The following is a 24,224-nucleotide window of genomic DNA, read 5'->3' as shown; positions in this document are numbered from 1 at the left end:
CAGTTGAGCAATCATAAAAAACAGACCAAATGAGTACTTAACCATGTAATCTTAAATACTGAATCAAAGAGCAAGTCATAAATATCATAATTTTGCGAAAGAAATTAATAATGAGGTAACAACATACCAAAATTTCTGGTCTGCAACTAAAATAGTTCTTGGGGGGGAATCCATCCAAATACATATTTTTTAAACCATAAAAGATTAATACTGACAAACTAAATATACATTTTAAATGAGAAATTCAACAAATAATCTTAAAAAATACAAAGGAAGAATACTAAAAATTAGAGGAGCAAATAGATAAGTTAGAAATTTTAAAAAACAACTAATCAAGGAATTTAAAATCTAGTGCTTTGGGATTTTAAACCTTTAGTAAATATTATACAAAGAATGTCAGAATATCAAATTAACAAAATAGCAAATTAAAAAAAAAAGTGAAATCACAACAAATCCAGAAATTTTTTTACTTTACAACACAAAAGAAATAGAAAGACCTTCAAAAATCACGTTCAAACTAACAGAAAATTAAATAGTGGTGTCAAGTAAATCTCAGAAGATGAAATGCAACTATCAATAAAGGAATTAACAAACTGAAAAATATCTAGTCCTGATTCGAAGAAGTCTATTACAATTTTAGACAACAATTACTGCCAGTAATCCATAGAGTATTCTCACAAATTGAGAATGCATCCCTACAGATTTAGATTATAGCCCTAATACTTGAACCATAGAGAATAAAGCACAGGAAAAGTATACCTCAATATTATTAATGAATATCGATTCAAAAATTATAAATAAAATCATACCATACTAGAGTAACTTATTCAAGAAATCATTCATCATAACCAAATTGGATTTGAACTAGGAATACAAGATGGGATGCTCATTCCTTATGATTACTTGATATAGTTCTGAAAATGCTAACAATAGCACTGAAGCAAGAGAAAAATTAAAGCTGTAAAGGCAAAAGGCTAATATAATGTTTTACTTAGAAAATGCTTAGGGAATCAGCACAGATGCAAATTAGAGCAATTAATATCTTCAGGAAAGTTGAAGACTGCAAAATAAATCCTGCAAAATCATTAACATTATATATGATGACAAAATCCAAAACAATGATGAAAAAGGAAATTGCTTTCCAATTCACTATAAAGTATATAAAGTATCTGGGAATCAAGTTGCCAAAGCACACAAAATATTTTTACAAATTCAATTACAAAGTGTTTCTTGCAGAAAAATACTTGAAAGAATATTCAATGCAGATTTTGGCCATGACAATATAATAAAAATGACAATGCTATCAAAGTTAATTTATATTTTATTTGCTATACCAAATTAAGAAAGAGATAACAGAATTGATCTGGAAAAATGAAAGAATTAAGTATCAAGAGAAATACTGAAAAAAAGGTAGGTAATAAAGGAGGAATAATACTTCTAATCATCAAATGATATTATAAAGCAGCAGTCATGAAAAACAACTAGTGAATAAAATAGAGGCATAGCATTGGAACTGACTCAACAAGAGAGAATCAGAGGGGAAAATGAAACTCAACAACACAGTGTTCAGTAAAACAAAAAAGGAAACAGAAAAAAAAATAAATTATTTAAGAAAGAACTTTAGAAGAGGCAAAGTCAAGATGCCAGAGAAAAGGCACAATCTACTCTAAGCTCTGCCCCAACCAAATACCTCTAAATAATTACTTTAAACAAATCTTCGAGCATAAGAACCCACAAAAAGTCATAGTGGAACAATTTTCCAGTTAAAGATAATTTGCATTGTCAGCAGGATAATCTATTGCACCAGAGTGGAAGATCACTGCAGTACTAGTATAAGCCAGGCCAGCACAGCTGCAGCAAGAGGCCTTGGAGATTCTGAATGAACAGAAACAGAGTCAGTCTCCAGAACTTTCAGCCCACATATGCCAAGGACTATTTGTAAAGTTTTCAAGAAAAGTTTGTCACACTAGAGAGAATGAGTGGAGGAAATACAGTTAGCAATAGTAATTGTAAAAAAAAAGTATTCAAAGCAATTTTCTCAGAGGAATATTATTGTTTTGTTGGAAATGATAAGCATGAAACTCTCAGTGGAAAAAACCTGGAAAGTACTCAATGAACAAAGTGTAACATACTGTATACAAAGCAATAGCAATGTTCTGGGATGGCCAGGTATAAATGACTTTATTATTCTATGTAGTATAATCATGCACAATTACTTTGAAGGCCTTATGATGAAAAATCATATCCATATCCAGAGAAGGAAATTAACTTAAAACTAACAATTTTTCTTGAGGGTTTTTATTTTCATTGTGAGTAGGAATAAGGGAGAGAATCTAGCATTCAAAAAAAAATTTTTTAAAACAAATATAAAAAATTGTTTTGAATATAACTGGGGGAAAACATTAAATAAATATATAATTTTAAAAAGAAAAAATCAACTGATTTGGAAAAAATACAGGAGAGATCATTTAATAATTATTGGTCTACCTGGAAGCTGTTATCAAAAGTAGATCTAAGACATCATCTTGCAAGAAATTATCAAGAAAAACTGTGCTTGTATTCTAGAAACAGAGAGTAAAATAGAAGTTTAAAGAATCCTTCAATCATCTCCTATAAGAGATCCCAAGATGAAAACTCTAAGCCAAATTCTGAAACTCCCATGTCAATGAGAAAATACTGCAAACATCGAGAAATAAATAATCCAAGTACAGTGAAGCCACAGGCAGGATAATACAAGACTTAGCAGCTTCTAAAGTAATGAATTGGAGGGTTTGAACTCAGCAAAAATGAGTATAATCCTTCAGGGAAATGGTGGATATTCAATAAAATGGAGGATTTCCAAGCATTCATGATAAAAAAGACCAGTGCTGAATAGAAAATTTGACTTTCAGTAGGGTTCCAGGGGCAGAGCCAAGATGGCAGAGTGAAACCAGGCTGCTAAAGCTTTCCCATTTTCCCTCAAAAGCCATATGAAACCAAGCCTCTAAGCAGAGTCTGATGGAATGACATTACTCTCCACTTCAAGCTAGATTAGAAGGACTTCAAGAAAAGTCAGTCTCACTGAAAAGAAAGGGTGTTCAGTCTAACTCAGACAGTGTCAATCTGACAAATTTTCAGTCCAGGAAACAAGGTTGTTGCCTGGAGAGAGCAGGTAGGGCTACTCCCTGCTGTGAACACAAGGGGCCCTTGTGGTCAAAGCCAAGGCTCAGGCTGCACAAGAAGCTTGGAACAGTAACCCTACTTCACTCTAAGAATAGAACATGACTATAAAAGTCACAAAATGGGGGAGGGAGGGAGAGAGAGAAAGAAAGAAAATGAGTAAAAACAGAAAAGAAACAACCATAGAAAGTTACTTTGATGACAGAGAAGTCCAAAACACCAACTCAGATGAGGACAAAATGGTCATATGGGAAATCTCAAAAAGTGATATATATTAGTCTCAGGCCCAAATAGGCTTCTTGAAAGCATTCATAAAATATTTTAAAAGGTAAATGAGAAAGATAGAAGAAAAATTGGGGAAAGAAACAAGAAGTATGCAAGACAAAGTCAACAGCTTGAAAAAGGAAAACAATTCCTTAAAAAAATATAATTGCTAAATGCAAAATCAATCAACTAAAGAAAACAACTTCTTAAAAAGTAGAATTAGCCAAATGCAAAAAGAGATACAAATGCTACTTGAAGAAAATCACACATGGCAGACTAGAACTGGGCAAATGGAAACACAGCAGAATCCTATAATATGTTGTGTATGAGAAACAAATTTGGAAAAAGAGAGATACATACAGCCAAAGCAAAAAAAAAAAAAAAAAAAAAAAGCATAGGTAGCAAATCTGATCTCAGATAAAGCAAAAGCAAAAATACATCTAATTAAAAGAGATAAAGAAGGAAACTAGATTTTATTAAAGAGCACCATAGGCAATGAATTAGTATTGTTCTTAAATGTATACACACTAAGTGATACAGCACTAAATTCTTATAAAAGAAGTTAAGCCAGTTATAGGAAGAAATAGACAACAAAACCTTAATAGAGGGGGAACCTCAACCTCCCCCTCTCAGATTTAGGAAAATCTAATAACAAAATAAATAAGAAAGAAACTAAGAAGACTAATAGAATCTTAGGGAAAGTTATATATGATAGACCTCTGAAGAAAATTGAATAAGAGATAGAAATGAATATATTTTTTCTCAGCAGTACGTGATAGTTATACAAAAATTGACCATATATTCGGGCACAAAAATCTCACAATCGAGTACAGAAAGGCAAAAATAGTGAATACTTCCTTTTCAGATCACAATCAAAAAAAAATTGCATTCAGTGAAGGGCCAGGGAAAGATAGACTAAAAACCAATTCAAAACCAAATAATCTAATTATAAAGAATAAGTGGGTCAAACAAGTCATAGAAACAATAATTTCATCTAAAAGACTGAAAACAATGGGAAAACATATCGACAATGATGGGGTTCAGCCAAAAGCAGTTCTTAGGGGAAATTTTATATCTCTAGATTGTTACAGGAATAAAACAGAAAAAGAAAAGATCAATGAATTGGGCATGCAACTAAAAATGTCAGAAAAAGAACAAATTAAAAACCACAATTAAATACCAAACAAAAAGTTCTGAAAATCAATGGAGAGATAATAAAATTGAAAGTAAGAAAACTATTGAACTGATTAATAAAACTAGAATTGGTTTTATGAACAAAATAGATAAACCTTTGATTAATTTGATTCATAAAGGGAAAGATAAAACCAAATTACCAGCAACAAAAATGAAAAGAGTGAACTTACCAATGAAGAAATTAAAGCAATAATTAGGAGCTACTTTGTCCAACTGTATGCCAATAAATCTGACAATCTATTGGATGAATATTTACAAAAATGTAAATTTCCCTGAAGAAGAAATAAAATATTTAAATAAATTAAACTTTGAAAAAAAAAATTGAACAAGCTATCAATGGACTCTCTAAGAAAAAGTCTCCTGAGCCAAGTGGATTTACAAGTAAATTCATTTCAATATTATGTAAACTATTTGGAAAAATAAGTAAAGACATCCTGTCAAATTTCCTCCATGACATATATATGGTACTGATATCTATACCAGGAAGAGTTAAAACAGAGAAAGAAATTTACAGACCAATTTCCCTAATGAATACTGATGTAAAAATTTTAAATAAAATATTAACAAAGAGATTACAACTTATCAGCAAGATAGTACACTATAACCAAATGGGATTTATATCAAGAACATAGGGTTGTTTCAATATCAAGAAAATGACTGACATAATTAACCATATCAATAACAAAATTAACAGAAATCACATGATAATCTCAATAGATGCAACAACAAAAAAAAGATTTTGACAAAGCACAATACCCATTTCTCTTAAAAACACTAGGGAGCAGAGGGGAAAAAATGAAGTTTTCCTTAAAGTGATAAGCATTATTTATCTAAAACCATTAGCAAGCATTATTGTAATGGGGAAAAGCTAGAAACATTTCCAGTAAGATCAGGGATGAAATAAGGATGTCCATTTTCACCACTATTGTTCAATATTGTAGTAGAACTGTTGACTTTAGCAATAAGAAAAGAAAAAGAAATTAAAAGAATTAAAATAGGCAATGAAGAGATACAATTATCACTCTTTGCAGATGATATGATGGTATACTTAGGGAATCCTAGAGAATCATCCAAAAACTTACTTGAAACGATTAAAAGTTTTATCGATGTTGCAGGAAATAAAATAAATCCACACAAATCATTATCATTTCTATATATTGCTAATAATATCTAACAGCAAAAGATAGAAAGAGAAATTTTGTTTAAAATAACTGTAGTCACTTAGGAACTATATGAACACAATTACAAAACACTTTTCACACAATCTAAACAATTGGAAAAATATCAATTGCTCCTGGGGAGGTCAAGCTAATATAATAAAAATGAAAATTGTACTTAAATTGGTCTACTTGTAAGTGCCATGCCAATCAAACTGCCAAAAAATTATTTTATAAAGCTAGAAAAAATAATAATAAAATTCAGCTGTAAGAAAAAAGCTCAAGAAAATCAAAGGAATTACTGAAAAAAGAATACAAAGATGGTGGCCTAGTAGCATCAGACTTTAAATTCCATTATAAAGCAGTAATAATCAAAAACATATGGTACTGGCTAAGAAAGAGTGTGGTGGATCAATGGAATAGGTCCAAAGTACATGACATAATAATGAATATAATAATCTAGTGTTTGATTAACCCTAAAACTCCTATTTCACAAAAATTGCTAGGAAAACTAGAAAATAATGTCAGAAACTCAATATAGATCTATATATCACATCCAACATCAAAATAAGGTCAAAATGGTTGCATGATTTAGACATGAAGGATGATACTGTAAGTAAATTAGGAGAGCAAGGAATAGCTTACTTATATCTTTGGAGAAGGGAGGAATTTATGGCCAAAGAAGAACTAGAGAAAATTATAAAATTCAAAATAAGCAACTTTAATTACATTAAATTAAAGAGTTTTTGTACAAAGAAAACCAGCATAGTCAAGATTAGAAGGAAAGTACAAAGTGGAAGGGGGGATTTATTAAATAAAAATCAAACAAAATTTGTTAAATAAATAATAAATAAAATTTTATTAAATTTGTTAAATAAATATAAGTAAATAAGGCCAATAAAATAAAGACCTCATTTCAAAAACATATAAAGAACTGTGTCAAATTTATAAGTATACAAGACATTTCAGCAATTGATAAATGGTCATAGGATATGAACAGACAATTTTCAGATGAAGAAATTAAAGTCATTTTTAGTCATAAGAAAAAATGCTCTAAATAACTATTCATTAGGCAAATGCAAATTAAAACAATTATGGTGCACTCCTCACATCTTTCAGATTGGCTAAGATAATTATAAATATTGTATTGAAGTGGAAAAGCACCCCAAATGGAACTGTGAGAAACATAATCTTGAATCTTTGTAGTTAGAGGTTTATTACTAGTTCTTCACTCCCTAATGCAGATGGTATTTTTAACAACCCAGATGTACTGTCCTAAGAGACCTGAGACCTTCACAACCTGATAAGCTTGCTGCTGCCTGAGAATGACTCCCTTAGAGTGATAATTTTTTATTGCTTCCTGTTTAGAATAGAAATTCCTTTATTATGACAAACATATCAAGAAGCATTTTGATGTCTCTTTCTTCTTCCTATAAACATATGGCCGTGAGGCCACTCATTACTGGCCCCTCCAATCTTGGTGTGGGGAATCAGTCCTGGCCAGTAATAAAGTGCTCTTAAAACTTCATTATTTTGGCTGCCCTATTTTTCTCTCACCTGGGCACGTCAACCCAAAAGCTATGGTAAAAAGCTTTATTGTTAAAGAAAACATCAAGAGGGACTCTCTTGGCCAGCAAATCATTCTCAAGAAAGAAGTGATCTGCAAAGAGACATTTTCTGAAGACCCATTTTATGCATGAGTCTAAGGGAAGTCTGGAGTGGATGTGAAATCTTGCTGGGGATCATGATTTCCTCCAAGAAAGCTTATTTTGCTCCAAGAGGATGCAAGACCATTTGGGTTTGTAGATCAAAGGAGACATTTTGTTGGTGATTTTACATAATTTTACAGGGCTGACTCAGATCAAGCAGAGTTTTACTCTCATCAAGTAGATGCCCATCAGGTGGAAAATGGCTGAATAAGTTATGGTATATGAATGTTGTGGAATATTATTGTTCTGTAAGAAATGATCAGGAGGATGATTTTAGAGAGGCCTAAAGAGATTTACATGAACTGATGCAAAGTGAAATGAGCAGAACCAGAAGATTATTGCCCACAACAACATCAATATTATATTATGATCAATTCTGATGAACATGACTCTTTCCAAAAATAAGATGATGCCAGTTCCAATGATCTTCTGAAGAAGAGAGCCATCTACATCCAGACACCAGATGGTAGGAACTGATGGTGCAAAATAATATAACATTCTCACTCTTTTTTGTTGTTGTTCACTTACATTTTGTTTTCTTACTCATTTACTTTCTTTTTTGATTCGATGTCTCTTGTGCAGCAAGAGAATTGTATATGTTTATATATATATATATATATATATATATATATATATATATATTGGATTTAACATATTTTAACATGTTTAACATATATTAAATTGCTTGCCATCTAAGGGACAGGGTGGGGGTGATGAGGAAATCCCAAAACTCTTAAAAGAGAAAACCTCCTTGGACTCTGCCTCAGGGAGGGGACTCTACCCCAAGCACAAACAGTTCCATCCTTATCTGGCTCAGTCCCAAAACCCATTGAACTCAATTCTAATTCTAACCCTGGCTGAAACCTATCAGAAGCCAACCTGGGACCACCCACAAGCCCCTTCAGCTTGCAGCCAAAACCCCCTATTATAAAAGAGCCAAGTTGAAGTCCTCTCTTTGCACAGGTCCCAAGGATTTCTGTCCACTAGAACCATTCTGGCTCTGGTGAATTCCTTTCTCTACCTAACACCTTTTAACCTTACTTCTAAACCCCATAATAAACCTTTTTTATCAATCTAGGTTTTCTGGTCTGTAAATTCCTTTACAGGGGACTCTTGTGCCGCTATTAGGCCTCATTTAACTCTGTATCGTTGCGCCGAATCCAAAGGGGTTGCAGGGGAGCTCCATTTGACTTCCTGTACCCCGAACCTGCCACTAGACCTCAATTAAACCTAATTTCATTTACGTACCCCTTATCTAGTTCTCATCAGGGGCAAGGAGGAGAAAATTTGAAACACAGGGCTATGCAAGGGTCAATGTTGTCAAATTGTCCATGCATATGTTTTGAAAATAAAAAGCTTTCAAAATAAATAAACATATGTGTATTATGTATATATACATACATATATAATACATACATATGTATATTAACCAATTACATGCTACTTTTATTTATGTAAGAAAATTCATAATTGTATGTATTATTCCTGTATATCTTTATAAGTTGACTCCTATGTATTTGATGTTTTTGTTGTCTTAATATATACTTTTATTTCAAAAAAGGCATCAATAAATATGTTTCAGTAGAAAAATAATAAGAAGAACTGGTCAGAAGGAGATTTCAGGGCTCTCTTTATAGCTTTAAGTCTGGGTCCTGTTACTTAGGCCATATTTGATCCAGGTCATAATCCTGGTTTATCAATCCCGGAGTGAACAAGAGCACTATCACTGCAGAAATTGCATCAATAGAGCAGGGATCCTTGTCTCAATTCCAAAACAGTAAAAGTATTTATGTTCACTCACAGATAAAACCCCAGGCCAGAGCAAGAGTAAACATACTTCTCCTTAAAATAATCCCAAATTGGAAGAACTGAAAAGTTACACATCATTAGAAGTTTCTTTGAAAATCCTTGGGACAGGTAACGCTCTACTCTAGAAGCAGAACCAGACTTTAACAATTAAAAAGCCAAGTAAGAAACTAGGGGAATGGGCAAACAATAGGAAAAGATTCTGATCATAGAAATTTACTGTTATGACCAAGAAAATCAAAGTACACACTCAGAAAATAACAAAGTCAAAGCTCCAACATCCAAAGCCCCCCAAGAAAATTACGAATTGGCCTCAGACCATGGGGGAAAAAAAGGATTTTGAAAATCAAATAAGAGAAGTAGAAGAAAAATAGAGAAATGAGAGTGGTACAAGAAAATCATGAAAAGGAAGTCAAAAGCTTTTGTAAGGTACACACACACACACACACACACACACACACACACACACACACACACACCTGAAGAAAATAATATCTTAAAATACAGACTAGGAGGGACAGCACTAACATCAGGAGAACCTGAGTTCAACTCTGATCTCAGATACTTAATACTTCCTACGTGTGTGATCCTGGGCAAGTCACTTAACCCCAAATGCCTCAGGGGAAAAAAAATTAGGCCAAATAGTAATGGAAGTATAAAAAGCCAATGAAGAGGAAAATGTGTTAAAGGGAGAACTGTCCAAATGGAAAGGGAGGCAAAAAAAATTCACTGAAGATGAAAACTACTTTAAAAATATACCAAATTCTAGGAGGGAATTCATTCTGGAAAAAAATCCTTCAAAGTATAATTGGACTAATAGAAAACGAGGTGTAAAAGTGCATGGAAAAAATGTCATAAAATTAGAAATGAGCAAATAGAAACTGACTTTTTGAGAAATTGAGAAATAATTAAAGAAAAACAAAATTAAGTTGAAAAATAAAACCAAGTCAAAAATTTAAAAAAATATTACATTACATATATATCTGGCCCACTATCATAACTCTACACATTCTTCTATACTCCACCTTATCTTTTATCACCTGACCATTAATCTAAGACTTTGTCCCACAATTTTAATTCTACCCCAACATCCTATTCCCTCTACAACTCTTTATAGATTTTAGAGGATGCTATACCCTTCATGATGTGTTTGTGTGTGTGTTTATGTATTCCCTATTTAACCCATTCCAGATGTGCATAGGTTTTCACAACTATAAATCCTCCCCCCACCCACAAAACCTTTTTTGTCTGTTCTTCCTCTGCACTTTATTTGTATAACATAATTACTATTATTACCTTTTTCTAAATAGTTTTGTTTTTTGGACTCAGATCATACTCAATTCTGTCCAATCCTTTTGAGCTACTCAATTTTTTATGTCAATCTTAAACATAGAGTATATTGCCATGTAAAAGAAAATTGTAATTTTTCAAATAAATTATTTTCTTCTTTAAGACTCTGTATCTCCTTTTCTAGTTGTCTAACTTTTCACATTTTTTTTCCTGTCTTGAAAATGGAGGCAGTAAGGGAAGGAAGAAGAAAAAAACTTGAACTCAAAATCTTACAAAAATAAATCTTGAAAACTATCTTTTTATGTAATTGGAAAAAATAAAATAATGAATGGAAAATTTGACTTTCAAGTATAAGAATCTAACAAATTTTAGAATACAACATTCCAGGAAAAGAACATCATAAGGAAATTAACAAGGTTAATTTTTTTTCATTCCTACATGGGAAGATGGTATTTATAACTCATAAAAGCTTTTTCATTATTAAGACAGTTAAAATAGGTAGGATTTTAATGTTATCCATCTCTCAATTCTGTGACTTTGCACTGGGATTCCCCCTAGCCTGGAACATAGTTCTTTCTTGACCTCCATCTCTTAGTTTCCCCATATAAAGTTCAAATCCCACCTTCAGCAAGAAGCCTTTTCTGGTCCTAAGTCAACTTCTCTATCCAAATGCTTTCCCTCTTAGTTTGCTTTCTATCTCCTCTACATATATGTTATATGCAGAGTTATTTACATGTTGTCTCCTCCATCAAAATGTAGATTAGAACAGGGATGATGTTTTTGTTCTCTTTTTTAAATCCAACAGTCAGCCTTGTGCCTGAGGCCTCATACACTAAGCATTTAATTACTGCAAGTTGACTAATTGATTACCTAATACATTAATAAAATAGTTCATTTCATAATATATAAATGTGGATGTGTGTTTGGAAGACATACCCATGTTTTAACTTATGCAAGTGGAAGTGGAAGATTCATTAATTTTGAAGATCACAATCTTAAACAATGTGGGGAGGAGCAATGAGATGTCATTCTTCCTCCATCACCTGTCTCACTATCTGTTTCTGAGCTATTTCTACTTCTTCCATTCTCTATGGGTACTGATTCCACAATTGCCTGTTTTAAGTCTTTTGCCCAAGTTGATTACAATAGTGATTCATTAGTGACTTTTGAACTTGGGTTCCCCAAGGGGCCTTTTCTTTGTGGACTCTTTTGATCCCCAGGAACCTGCAGTTCATTAGATAGATGAAACAGATATCCACTATTTTAGAGTATAAATGTATATCCTGCCCAGACAGGTGAGATTAGGGGATCCAAACAAAGGGAGAACCTCAAAGATCTTCCAAAGGGTTCTCTCTTTTTTTTTCAGCCAGCAACACACAGCAGCATAAATAACATATTTTCTTCATTTAAAACAGGACATGCTTAATGCTGCATCATTTTAAAGTTAGTGATCAGAAAGAAAGAATTGATGTATTCTAGAAGATGGGAACCTAGGAAAACTCTTTTCTATCTATTAGGATCAGGTCATGGATTTGTGAGATAATGTGGCCAAAAATGATTATATGCTTTTCTACTAATTGTTTAATACTCAGCTTTTGAGTCTTTCCAGAGACTTTTAGGCTAAAACTGCTCACTACAACCTAAAGTATGGCTAGAAAGGTAAATAAGAAATTTTTTTCTTTTTTTTAAGCTGTGGGAATAGAATAGATGTGGCTGATAGGAACACAGAAATCAAAAAGTTTATTTTTAAAATGCGACAAGACCCATGTTCAGAATAATCCAGAAGCTCTTTCTGAAATCTTCTGAATTACATCATCATTGACTTCTGCCCATTAATGGAAGTGGAGTCAGAATCAGAACTTCATACATAGGTGAGTTATCTGTGTGATCTCAGGGGTACAGGAAACTTTCTTTTTTACCATGTGCTGCATATTGGTTGAGCCTCCTTTTTTCTTTGAATGAAAGTTTCCTTACATAAAATGAAAGAAACCCTAAGAAAATTGACATATGAAAGGACAATTTTTCAAGCTTGACTGTGTATGTTACTGTTGAAGGAAGAAGGAAGAGTAATACTTCAGATGACAAAAGGAATTAAGGTAGCAGAGTGGGCCATAGGTGTCAGGGAAGGGAGGTTCTCACGAAGAAAAATTCAGAGACAAGTTCCTATAAGGCCACAATTCTAACTCAAGAAGTCACTTTATATGGAATTTTTTTCCATAAAACCTAAACAAAGGAAAAATTGCTTCTCCAATAGACATGTATCCAAGAAACTAAAATCATTGTTCCTTGTCTTTAATGCTGTGTGTGACACAAGATTCTGCACTGAGAAAATGATAATTCTTAATTGCAGCATTCTCACTTCTCAAGATCCAGGAAGAATTCCCCTTAAGGGTGATTGTAGGGAATATTTTACAGCAACCAAGCAAAATCCATTCTTAAAACCAATTGAATTTTCCTAGGACGCCTAAACCAGGGGAGTATGGACAAAAAAAAAAAATGAATGCAGATGGAAAACATTTGTGTAGTTACTAAATACAATTAGCCAGTGATTGGTGAAAAACTATTTTGACCATATCCTGCTCAAAGCAATTTAATTACCTGTCCTTTAACCTTAGAACACAGGGATGGAGTGAGCAGATTAAGATGATATCTAGAAAGATGCAAAGTATCACTGGCAATAGGTGATAATGAACGATGAATATCTCATTGAGATTCACCCCTGTGATGTGGTACATGAGCTGTTTCTGTCTGAAATTAAGTTAGGATATGCAATGATCAGAATAATGATTCTGAAATAGAAAGGGAATTCCATCAGAAACCTTGTCACTACATACAAGCTGCTACCTTTATGTAGGGGAACAGAAATTTTCTTTTTTTTCCCCTGAGGCAATTGGCATTAAGTGACTTGCCCAGGGTCACACAGCTAGGAAGTGTTAAGTGTCTGAAGCCAGATTTGAACTCAGGTCCTCCTGACTTCAGGTCTGATGCTTTATCCACTGAACTACCTAGCTGCCCTGGAACAGAAAATTTCAAGTGTCATTCTCCACTATCCAGAGCCTAGGCAGAAATAATTCCACCTCTAGAGAACTATAGAGGCTAAATGCAGATAGAACTATACTATTTTTTTCATTTTTTTCTTTCTCATGGATCTTCCCTTTTGTTCTGATTTTTCCTTCACAACATGACTAATATGAAAATATATTTAAATGATTGTACATTTATAAACCTATATTATATTTCTTGCTCTCAGGTTTAGGAAAAGGAAGGGAAAGGAAGGTAGAAAAAATTGGAATTCAAAATCTTATAGAAATTAATGTTGAAAACTATCTCTACAATTAAGTAGAATAAAAAAGGGGAAACCACATTATACTAAAAGGCATCCTAGATAATAAATAAACAAATAAATAAAACCAATTATATGTAAAAAGAAAGGAAGGAAGGAGTAAGAAAGGAAAGAAAGAAAAAAAGAGGAAGGAAGGAAAGAAAGAAAAAAGGAGAGAAGGAAGGAAGATAGAAGGAAAGAAGGAAGGAAGGGTGGGAGGGAGAAAGGGAGGGAGAAACCTATCTTAACCTTCCTGCCCTATTCCCTATGTCATTTGTTTCTGTCTCTGAATGTGGCTTCCATCATTGTACATAGAAACTGTTAAACATTGCTGTTACCTTAAAAGATAGGAAAAAGGAAAACAGGGTAGAAATGTCAGCCAATATTCCCCATTCAAGTCATTTTTCTGTAGAAGCAAAGTAGATAATAGCCTTCATGATGCAGTTACATACTTTATCGTCACTTTCAAAAATTCCCCTGCAATTTCTGAATAATAAGAATAAGAATAAATCCCCTTTTAAAAGTTAAACTCTTCTTTGGAAAAATACATTCTCAGCTATTCATTGCTTACTATGGATTCCTGTATTAGTTTTTGTTACATTTCAGAAAGAAGCAATTAAAAAGGAATTCAAGTTCCAAGGTGTAGTAGGGGTTGTAAATCAGATTAAAGAGTGAAAAAGCATTAGAAACAGAGAGAAAGCATTAGGGGCCAGTTTGAAAAACTCTAATGACAACCTATTGTAATTGAAATTTCCTTAAACTAAATTTTCCCATCTCTTCTTTGAAAGATGTCACAAATGAAATGACCAAAAGGCATCCAGGAAGTACAGAAAAGAGCAGTCACTGAGCTAAGATAATAGAGTTGCCATTCAGTCTTGTTCAGCTCTTCAGGACCAATGGACCATCCTGAGTTGTAAAAGAAACTGGAATGATTTCATCATTTCTTTCCCTAATGGATCCTTTTGTCAAGCAAGCAGAGGTTAAGGGACTTTTCCAGGGCCATAGCTGACAAGAAGTGATTTTGGATTTAATCTCAGCTTTTCTGACTCCAGAAACAGCCCTCTATGCACTGAAACACCAGCTGGCTCTAAGGTAAGAAAGGAACATTCAGAAAAGTTGGTTCATGATCAAAAAAAATATGGCAAATACAAAAGAAGCAAAGGAACTGAGGATTAGTTAAGGCTGAAGATTTGCGGCTCTAGGTGGAGATGAAATAATGTTATGTTTTTCAGAAAAGAATAAATTTTTTCACTTCCAATACAAGTTGGAACAAAGGTGGCAAGTGGTTATGGAGGCCCTGTGAATACAACTGAGAGTGAAGAAATGGTTTCTGAGCAGAGGCTTACTTAAAATGAATGGCTGAGGGCAAATGGAATTGTGCCCTTAGATGTGTTCATCTGGGATTGTGTGGAGGGAATATGTGTACTCCCTCCCTCTCTAGGAAATTGTGTATCCTCCCTTCACAGTTTCTGTTCCCAAGCATCACTTTGTATTTCTCAAGCAACATGATGCTCATCTGTTCATCTACTTCCTCACTCCTATTAACACTGTCCACCTCTGCTAAGTATTCTTCCCTCCCCCAATTCAAAATAACCTAATTTCCAACGCTGTTGATTATCTCACCTTCTACGGGAATATTTCCTCCCTGCCTTCACATTAGTACCTATGGTTGCATTGTGTCTGCTCCACTCCCACCCTTTCCTATTAAAAAAAAAATTGCACCAGACACCTTAATAGTTTACTTCCCATTATGGACCCAGAGGATTGATTTCCTCTAAGTGTGCTTATTAATCTGGAACTGTAAGGCAGTGTCTTAATGAAGTATTTTTTAAAAACCATGTGGTCAGAAATAATAAAATGGAACTAAGAGATTAGTGCTTTTAGATATTAGATATGGTAGCCATGAGTATGGATACAGAATAGTGAATGATAGATTTAGTCAGATGAGAGTGGCTTCAGAGAGTGATACCCATTGGACTTTAACTCCATTAGTTCTATGCATTTAAAGGATATAGGGATGTGGATAAGTGGCTCCTGGGGCTGGTGGGAACTGCTGTGTTCCACAAAGAGTTCAATCTCCTCACTTATTGCTTCTCAGAGGGAGAATCTGATTTGTCTTTTCATTACCTCCCTTTCCCCCATCAAGTTCAGCATTGCCTTGTTAATCACAGTTAAACTATGCACAGAGAAGATATCAGATATCAGTGATGCTCTATTTCAAGTTCTGACATCTTAGGAAGATACAACCTGCTCCATGACAAGGTACAATGATCTAAAGCAATATAAAGGATATGTAGTCTGATTTTATAGGAGCTTGATTTTATAACAGAGAAAAGAGCCCAGAGGTGGTGAAAAGTTAAAGAGGAGCACCTTCCACTAAAATCAACTTATACCCACACCCTCTGTCCATGCATACTCCTTCTAACTGCCCTAATAAAAGATACAGTTCTCAAAAGTTACAAATATCATCTTGTCTTGTAGGGATGTAAACAGTTTAACATTTAGAACTTGCTTGTTTTTTTCTTTCCTATTTATTTGAGTCCTATATTTGAAGATCATATATTCTGTTTAATTCTAGTCTTTCTTTCAGAAGTGACTGAAAATCCCTTATTTCATTGAAGAGCCATCTTCTCTCCTGAAAGATTATTATTCTCAGTCCTGTAGGGTAGTTGATTCTTGCATGTAATCCAAGCTCTTTTGCCCTCCAGAATATGACCCCTTGTGTTTGGTGACTTGCTCACAGCACTGGAAGGATCCAATCTAATCCCACCTTTTGTTGCCTTGTTTCCAGGGTTGGCACTTTGCCTTTTGTGATGGCACTGAAGGCTTCTTCACTGATTTGCTATGTTTAGTTGCCGGTCCATGCTATGATTAGGACCCTCCCTCTGACTTGCTTAGATACTGTCTAATCCAGGCTGCATTTCCTTTTCACTCTAGTGAGACTGACCTTTCCTGAGTCCTTTCAAGCTTTCTTAAGCTGGAAAATTCTTTCACTCCCTCTCTTTGTAAGTACTGTTGTTGCAGAATCTGTTCAGAAGCTTACTTTCATGTAGTTTGTGAGGAAAACTGGAAGAACTCAACCAACTTCCTGACTTCACTCTGTACCCACTAGAAATGATGTAAGGACTAGTCAAAATTATCCATAAATTAATTTGAAATTTTCTGAGAAAAGTGGCACAACTATTCATACTCTTTGAGCCAGTGATATCATTACTGAGTAGATACCTAAAGAAGGTCACAGATAGAAAGACAGATCACATATATACTAAAAGATCATTGATATTTTCTGTGATCACAACAAAGTGATTTCAAATTGAGTGTCACAGTTGGGAAATGGCAGAAAACTTGCTATGTGAACACTATTATAGATGTTCACTATATTCATCTTGATTTTTTTTTTCTAGGTTACAAAAAGATTCAATGAAAGATGTGTATCTGAAACTGACCACGGTGGGAAGACAAAAGTGACCTTTATAGACAAACATTTACAGATAAAATGAATTGAAGTTAATAATGGAATAAATAAGGTAAAAGCAAAAATTCAGAAGAAGTAAAGAAGGCAAAGAAGATTGGGAACATAAATCTTTACAAAAATGCTATGCTAAGTAGCTAATACAAAGCTCAAAGTCATTGAGGAATAATACAATGCTGTCATGCTTTTTATTAAGTCAGTGAAAGAAAAAATTGTCCAAGAATAATATCTAAGCATTTATATCCAGACTGTATTACTGACATTTTATGGTCATCTCTCTCACTTTTGCTCTCTCTGTCTGTCTCTCTGTCTCTCTGTCTCCCTATCTTTCTCTGTCTCTCTGTCTCTCTGTCTCTCTGTTTCTCTCTCTCTCCTGCCCCACCCCATCAAAAGACAGAATTCAGAAATGAGAAACCACACAGGAATAACTTTATTCATTCTTCGGGGATTGACAGATGATCCACAGCTGAAGATTCTGCTTTTTATCTTTCTGTTTCTGTCCTACATCCTGAGTGTAACTGGGAACTTGACCATCATCACCCTCACTTCAGTGGATCTGCACCTTAAAAATCCCATGTATTTTTTCCTTAGGAACTTTTCCTTCTTAGAATTGTCATTTACAACTGTCTGTATTCCCAAATTCCTATACAACATGTCAACTGGGGACTACACTGTGACCTATAATGCATGTTTCACTCAGTTATTTTTTGGTATCCAATTTGGGGCCTCAGAGTTTTTTCTCTTGGCAGCAATGTCTTATGACCGCTATGTAGCTATCTGCAAACCTTTGCACTATGCAACAATCATAAACAATAGAGTCTGTAACCAGCTCCTCCTGGGTTGTTGGGTGTCTGGGTTGATGATCCTGCTTCCACCATTTGGTATGGCTCTTCAACTAGAATTTTGTGACTCCAATATCATTGACCATTTTGTCTGTGATATATCACCATTACTGGAGATCACATGCTCTGATACGCAATTCCTAGAAAGGATGATTTTAGCCTTTGCTGTGTTCACCCTCATCATCACCTTAGTGTTAGTGGTCCTGTCTTATGCCTATATTGTCAGGACTATTCTGAGATTCCCCTCAGTTGAGCAAAGAAAAAAAGCTTTTTCCACTTGTTCCTCTCACTTGATTGTTGTCTCCATGACTTATGGAACCTGCATCTTCATTTATATCAAACCTTCTGAAAAAGAAGGAGTAGCTTTGAATAAGGTAGTGTCATTACTTGCAACCTCAGTGGCACCAGTAATGAATCCATTTATTTATACCCTGAGGAATAAACAAGTGATACAAGCTTTTAAAGACACATTGAAAAGGATTGTATTGATTTCAAAGCTATGAGACAATTGATGTTCAAGAGCAATATTAGTAAAAAAGAAAATCTGACTATTTTTGAATTCTCTGTTCTGGCTCCTATGACTCAATTTTTTCTCTTACTAATTTCCCTTTAATCACAGACCAAAATTTCAGAGTTTCTTTTCTTTCCAACCCAGAAATTATCACTAATTGAGAATTTCTACTCTCTTTCTAAGGATTTCATTTGCATTCAAACACCTCAATCCCACACTTCATTTCTCTAAAATTCAATGAATATTTAGGAACAACTATGTATAAAACCCCCTAATATCAAAGATTTTCTAGCCCCCTACTTAATAGTCAATAGGCATTTCTGAATGCCTGTTATGTTCCAGGCACTGTGCTAAGCACCAATGTGAAAAAAGCAAGCCAAATTTTGCCACACAAAAAGTTAAAATATAATTAGAAACAACACACACACAAAAGCTAAAAAGTGGGAAGAGGAGAGGTACTCTGCATGAGGGTATGTGGAGAAGTCAGTCAAAGAAGTTCAAAAGAAGTTCAGTAAGATGAGAAATGAGGCAATGTTTGAACTCAGCTTTCATATTAACTCGATGTTTAGAATTTATGGCTCCACCATTCAACCAGAGTAAGAGAGTCCTGAAAGATCACCAAAGCTGACGAGACTAAACAGGATTATTAAATCTTCCCAAAAATTAGTTTTCTGAAGCATATCAATCAGAGAATACTCACAGCAGGGCAGGAAGTGAGAAATCAATTTTACACATTGATCCATAAAAATCTCAAATATTGAGATCTCCTTGTGAATTTCCATATTGGATTTTGAGCTTAAAACATTGGAAGGTAAAAGCCAAAGTGCTTGAAAATAAAGACATCTTCAAGACTCAAAATCTAAATGTTGTTCTGAAATAATATATCACATGTTAATGATGAGGGTAGGGTGGTAAAGGAGAAGTGTGTCAGGGATGGGTGTGCGATCCTCTTCTCCAAGGCTCTGGCAGGCTCCTAGGGAAGGACATTCGATTACTAAAAGGCTGTAATAAATAATTATTTGAGGAAAAAATTGACTAGATTCCTGGCATTACATTTATATAGCATTTACAGGAATCTATACAATCTAGAAAGTGAAATCCCTGACTTAAGTTGTACCATAGAAGGAAATATTTTATTTCTAATTTTCTTTCTATTCTATCTCATTAAATGCCTCTGCTTTGAACTAATTATATCTTTTACCTCACTAATAAGTTAAACACATGGTGGCAGGATTCATGATCTGTTATTTTTTTTGAATAAGGGTATATTCACTGTGTAGGTAACTAGAGGTACCCCCCTCCAACTAACAGGCTAACTTAGGTATGAGATACTCTCAAAGTTTGCAACCACCCAACACCATTATTCTCTAGCTTCCACCAATATATTTAGTTTTATTATTCAACTAGAGAATACAATTAATTCAAATCAAAAATATTTTAAAAGATACCCCATTAATAAAAATATTAATAAAACATTCAATTAAACTAAACTGATTGATAATGTAGAAAAGGAAAGTGAGAAACACTTCACATAATTAATATGGGAAGAGGAAAGAAAAAAACCTTAGGAAAATTAGTATTTCTAGGAGGAGATGGCCAACTATGTCAGATATTGAAGTGATGTTAAGAAGGATGAGGACTAAAATAAGGCCAGTAGTTCACCATTGAAAAGGTCATTTAAAGAGACGGCCAAATGATAGATGACAAGAGTACAATTCTATTTTATTAATAAGAACATTGAAACTTGGCAGTGCTTTGTGAATAGAAGGAAATGAAAATAAGAAGAAAGAACAGAAAAAAATCATAATTAAGACTAAACAGAAATTGATTATACCTTATAAATTTTTAAAACATCTTACATCATGATAAGGTTTTATTTAGAAAGGGTTGAAGAATTGTTGCAATATTAGGAAAACTACAAATATAATAAATCATTTAGATAAAAAAAATCAAAAGATTATGGCAGGAAAATGCTTTTGTGAAAATACAAAATCTATTTCAGCAGAAAAAATTATAAGTCATAGGAATAAATGGAATGTTTATTCCTATAAAACATAGTATTTATTTAAAACCAAGAGGAAATATACATAATGGAGAAATGCAAAAAGACTTTCCAAAAACTCAGGTATAAAGCAATTAATCATTATTATTAAATTATCATTATTATTATTTGACTTAATTTTTAAAATTCTGGCTGTAGCAATATAATGAAAAGAAATTGAGGGAATAATTAGCTAACATAGAAATAAAATTGTCATATTTTACGGATATGATGATCTACTTAAAGAACAAAATGGGAGAAAATATAAGGAACCCACAAATTTACCAACTTTTTTCTACATTAACAACAAAATGCAATATGAATATAAAGAAAAATTCTAATTAAAATATATACAAAATGTATGATATATTTGAGAGTCTATTCATCAAAAATCAAGCTGTGAATATATCTGCAAAATATTCTTCACAAAAATAGAGAGACATTCATTGTGATGTTTGGGTCATGCCAATGTAATTATAATGTAATATTTCCAAAATTAATTTACTTATTCAATTGCATAGCAATCAAGTTAAACAATGATTCCTTTATCCTTAAAACCTTAAAATAATAACAATAATAAAATTGATCTAGAAAAACAAAAAATCAAAATCTCAAGGTAAATGATGAAAAATTGGAAAAAAAGCATGCAAATAAACACTTATAATTCAAGGAAGTAAGCATGAAAACCACTTGATACTTGATACTGGATAAAAGTTAGAAAAAACTGATCAGTAGAATAGATTATTTATATGATATACAAATATGTTTATATGATAATACAAAATGATATACAAATGCAAATCCTTAGAGTAACATAAGATCATGGAGGACCAGAGCCAATTCTGTCAGACACACTTAGTAGGGCAAAAAAGGCATTAAGGTTAACTATCACATTGACAATAAATTATTTAACTTTAATAGGCTACATGCCAAGACTAAAGTAGAGGGATAGTTGGAACATGATTTTTTTGTTAACTAGTAATTATTCATTCAGTTTTGCCTCTAAAACTCAGATGCAAAAAAACACAGATTGATTCTCCTCTACTTGTGTTAAATTTGGACTAAAAATACCAAGAAAACACAGATCCTTCACTAGCCAGTACTATACCATCCATGAGTGTAATAGCAAATGGAGAAATTTTGAGTACTATGGATAAGTTCACTTACCTTGACAGCATACTTTCCACTTCCATCCATTAACTAAGGGATGTCCACTTAGATGATGAAATTGACAAATGCACACATTGCCAGAGCTAGCTCAGTGCTTGAGAAACTTTGTAGGAAAGTGTGGGAGAGAAGAGGCATTAGACTGCCTACCAAACTGAATATCTATGCCTATGAAACCTGACAAGTCTACCAGCATCATGCCAGGAAACTGAATTGCTTCCATTTGAACTGTCTTAGGAAGATTCTGAAGATCTCCCATCAAAATAAGGTGCTAGATACTGTCTTTTCTTGAGCTAAAATGCTAAGCATTCACACTTCTGTATAGTATCCAACTCTGATGGGCTGTACATTTTATTTAAATATCAAATGTACTTTTGCCTAAGAGACTATTTTTTTGGAGAACTCAGACAAGGCAGACATTCATGTGATTGTCAGAAGTGATACAAGGACACTGTCAAGGTCTCTCTGAAGAATTTTGGAATCAATTTCATGTCATGGGAGACAGTGGCAAAGGATAACTCAGCATGACATGCCCAAATAAAAGAACACCTTGTGCTTTACGAGTGAAGCAGAATTGTAATCACTCAAAAGAAACATAAGATGAACCAATTTTGAGCCCTATTTATTCCAAATGTTCACATGGCCTATTTGTGCCGGGATGCTCTCAAAGGTTATGAAGATAGAATATACTTGCTTTAATGAGTTCTATACTTGCCTTTTTTCATCATGATTTACTGTAGTGCTTTGATGGCAGTGAGGTTATAATATACAAAGTTGCCTGTCTTAACACTTTCTCTTCCCCTTTATCAACCAAACAGGATACAAATCCTTAATTTTACTGAAGCATGCATCCAATTTTGACAGCATTGAGGAAGATCATCTGCAATTATATTCATGGAAGTAAGATACACACAAATACACACTCAAACTTCTAGCTGGGCTCATGTAAGTCCAAGTCCAGTTTTTTCCAATTTCTGCATTTGACCCTCATTTCAGCTATCCATCCAACTTTTATTGCCTCTCTGTTTTATCCTTTACTTAGTCTATCAAACTTGATTAAATAAAATTCAATGCCACATTATACCCATGTAATAGGAGTTATCCAACAAATTTAGCACATCCTGTCCTTTTATCAAATTAATGAAATAAATGCTATTTTTATAGCTAGAATATTTTCCAGAAGAACAATTTAGTTTCTAATTGTGTGATTGTTTTCATTTATTTCTCTTTTTCAAATTTGGAGTTCTCAATAAAGTTTTTTAAATTTGCTTTGCTTTAGTTTCCCCTATGAGATAACTCCTTTCACAGGAATATAATTATTTGAATTCATAAAATGATTATATTTGCATACAGTTATGTATTATATATAATGTTGGTGTCCATTACTTACCTATAGTTGTTCTTTTTTCAAACTTTTGATTCTTTCAAAAAAATTTCTTGTTGCTCCATTTGTCCATCATTTTGTATTGAATTGTGTTTCACTTTTGTGTTTGGCCCCATTGCATATTTGAGGTCTTTATTTTCTAAAGCTGACAATTCTCTTTGCCATTCTTTCCTCCCTAGATATTTCATTTGATATCTCTTGCTTCATCTCTTAAAGCATTCTTTTAAGTCTTTGTGGTCAGAAGTTTTGTTTTTTTAAAAATCTAAGTTTCTACTTGGAATTATGTGGATATACTGTCAGACATGATAATTTTTTTGTTTCTATTTTGAAAGACTTTATGCTATAGGGTAGAATCTTATGGGAAATTACTGTGATGGCTTTAATAAGTATCCTTAGAACATTACACTTAAAAAGCAACATAAAGCTCTGATAGAAGAAATATATGATCAGAAATGGAAGTCACAGAATCATAGAGAAAATGTGGAAGTACAAGTTGGACAATCCAAATCTTGTCCTGGGTAGTTGAAATGTTGAAGGACTCAAGAAATACCTCCAATTCATTCTAATAAATCTTTCATGAAGGATTTGTGGAAGAATCACACAATATGAAAGGATACAGAAGGATGCCAATCTCTCCCATAATGCAGTTATTTAAAAAAAAATCATAGATGGAGGATTCTGAGAAAATGGCATATAAATCAAAAAATTCCAAGTTCTCCAGATTTACCTCACAAACAAAACAAGCTGAAGATTTGGCCAGTGTGAAGTAAAGAAAACTCTAGGCTAGTTCTGCTGAACCCATAAGTCGAGAGTCCTAGGGCTAGTTGGGTTCAGAAGGAGCCTTAGCTTCAACCATAGAAACTTTATGAAGAGTTTAGGCACTGAGTCTGAGAAGATTAAGGGAAC

The 24,224-nt window shown here is 33.5% G+C and overlaps 2 protein-coding genes across 2 annotated transcripts in view; one reads left to right on the top strand and one right to left on the bottom strand.

Annotated features, from left to right (window-relative positions):
- The window catches only part of LOC141542762 (olfactory receptor 6C2-like), a 113,967-nt gene that overhangs the window by 15,074 nt on the left and 74,669 nt on the right, over positions 1-24,224 (bottom strand). The window lies entirely within an intron of this gene.
- LOC141542761 (olfactory receptor 6C2-like) lies at positions 17,780-18,718 on the top strand. The gene has a single exon (XM_074267346.1). It carries the CDS (start codon positions 17,780-17,782, stop codon positions 18,716-18,718), a length of 939 nt encoding a protein of 312 aa, XP_074123447.1.

This window comes from Sminthopsis crassicaudata, chromosome 5 (genome assembly GCF_048593235.1).
Source record: "Sminthopsis crassicaudata isolate SCR6 chromosome 5, ASM4859323v1, whole genome shotgun sequence".
Classification (NCBI taxonomy): Eukaryota; Metazoa; Chordata; class Mammalia; order Dasyuromorphia; family Dasyuridae; genus Sminthopsis; species Sminthopsis crassicaudata.
The sequence above is the reverse complement of the archived record's forward strand: the minus strand, read 5'-3'. Positions and strand labels throughout refer to the sequence as shown.

Coding starts and splice junctions, on each gene's coding strand:
- LOC141542761 (XM_074267346.1), top strand. CDS start 17,780: ATGAGAAACCACACAGGAATAACTTTATTCATTCTTCGGGGATTGACA.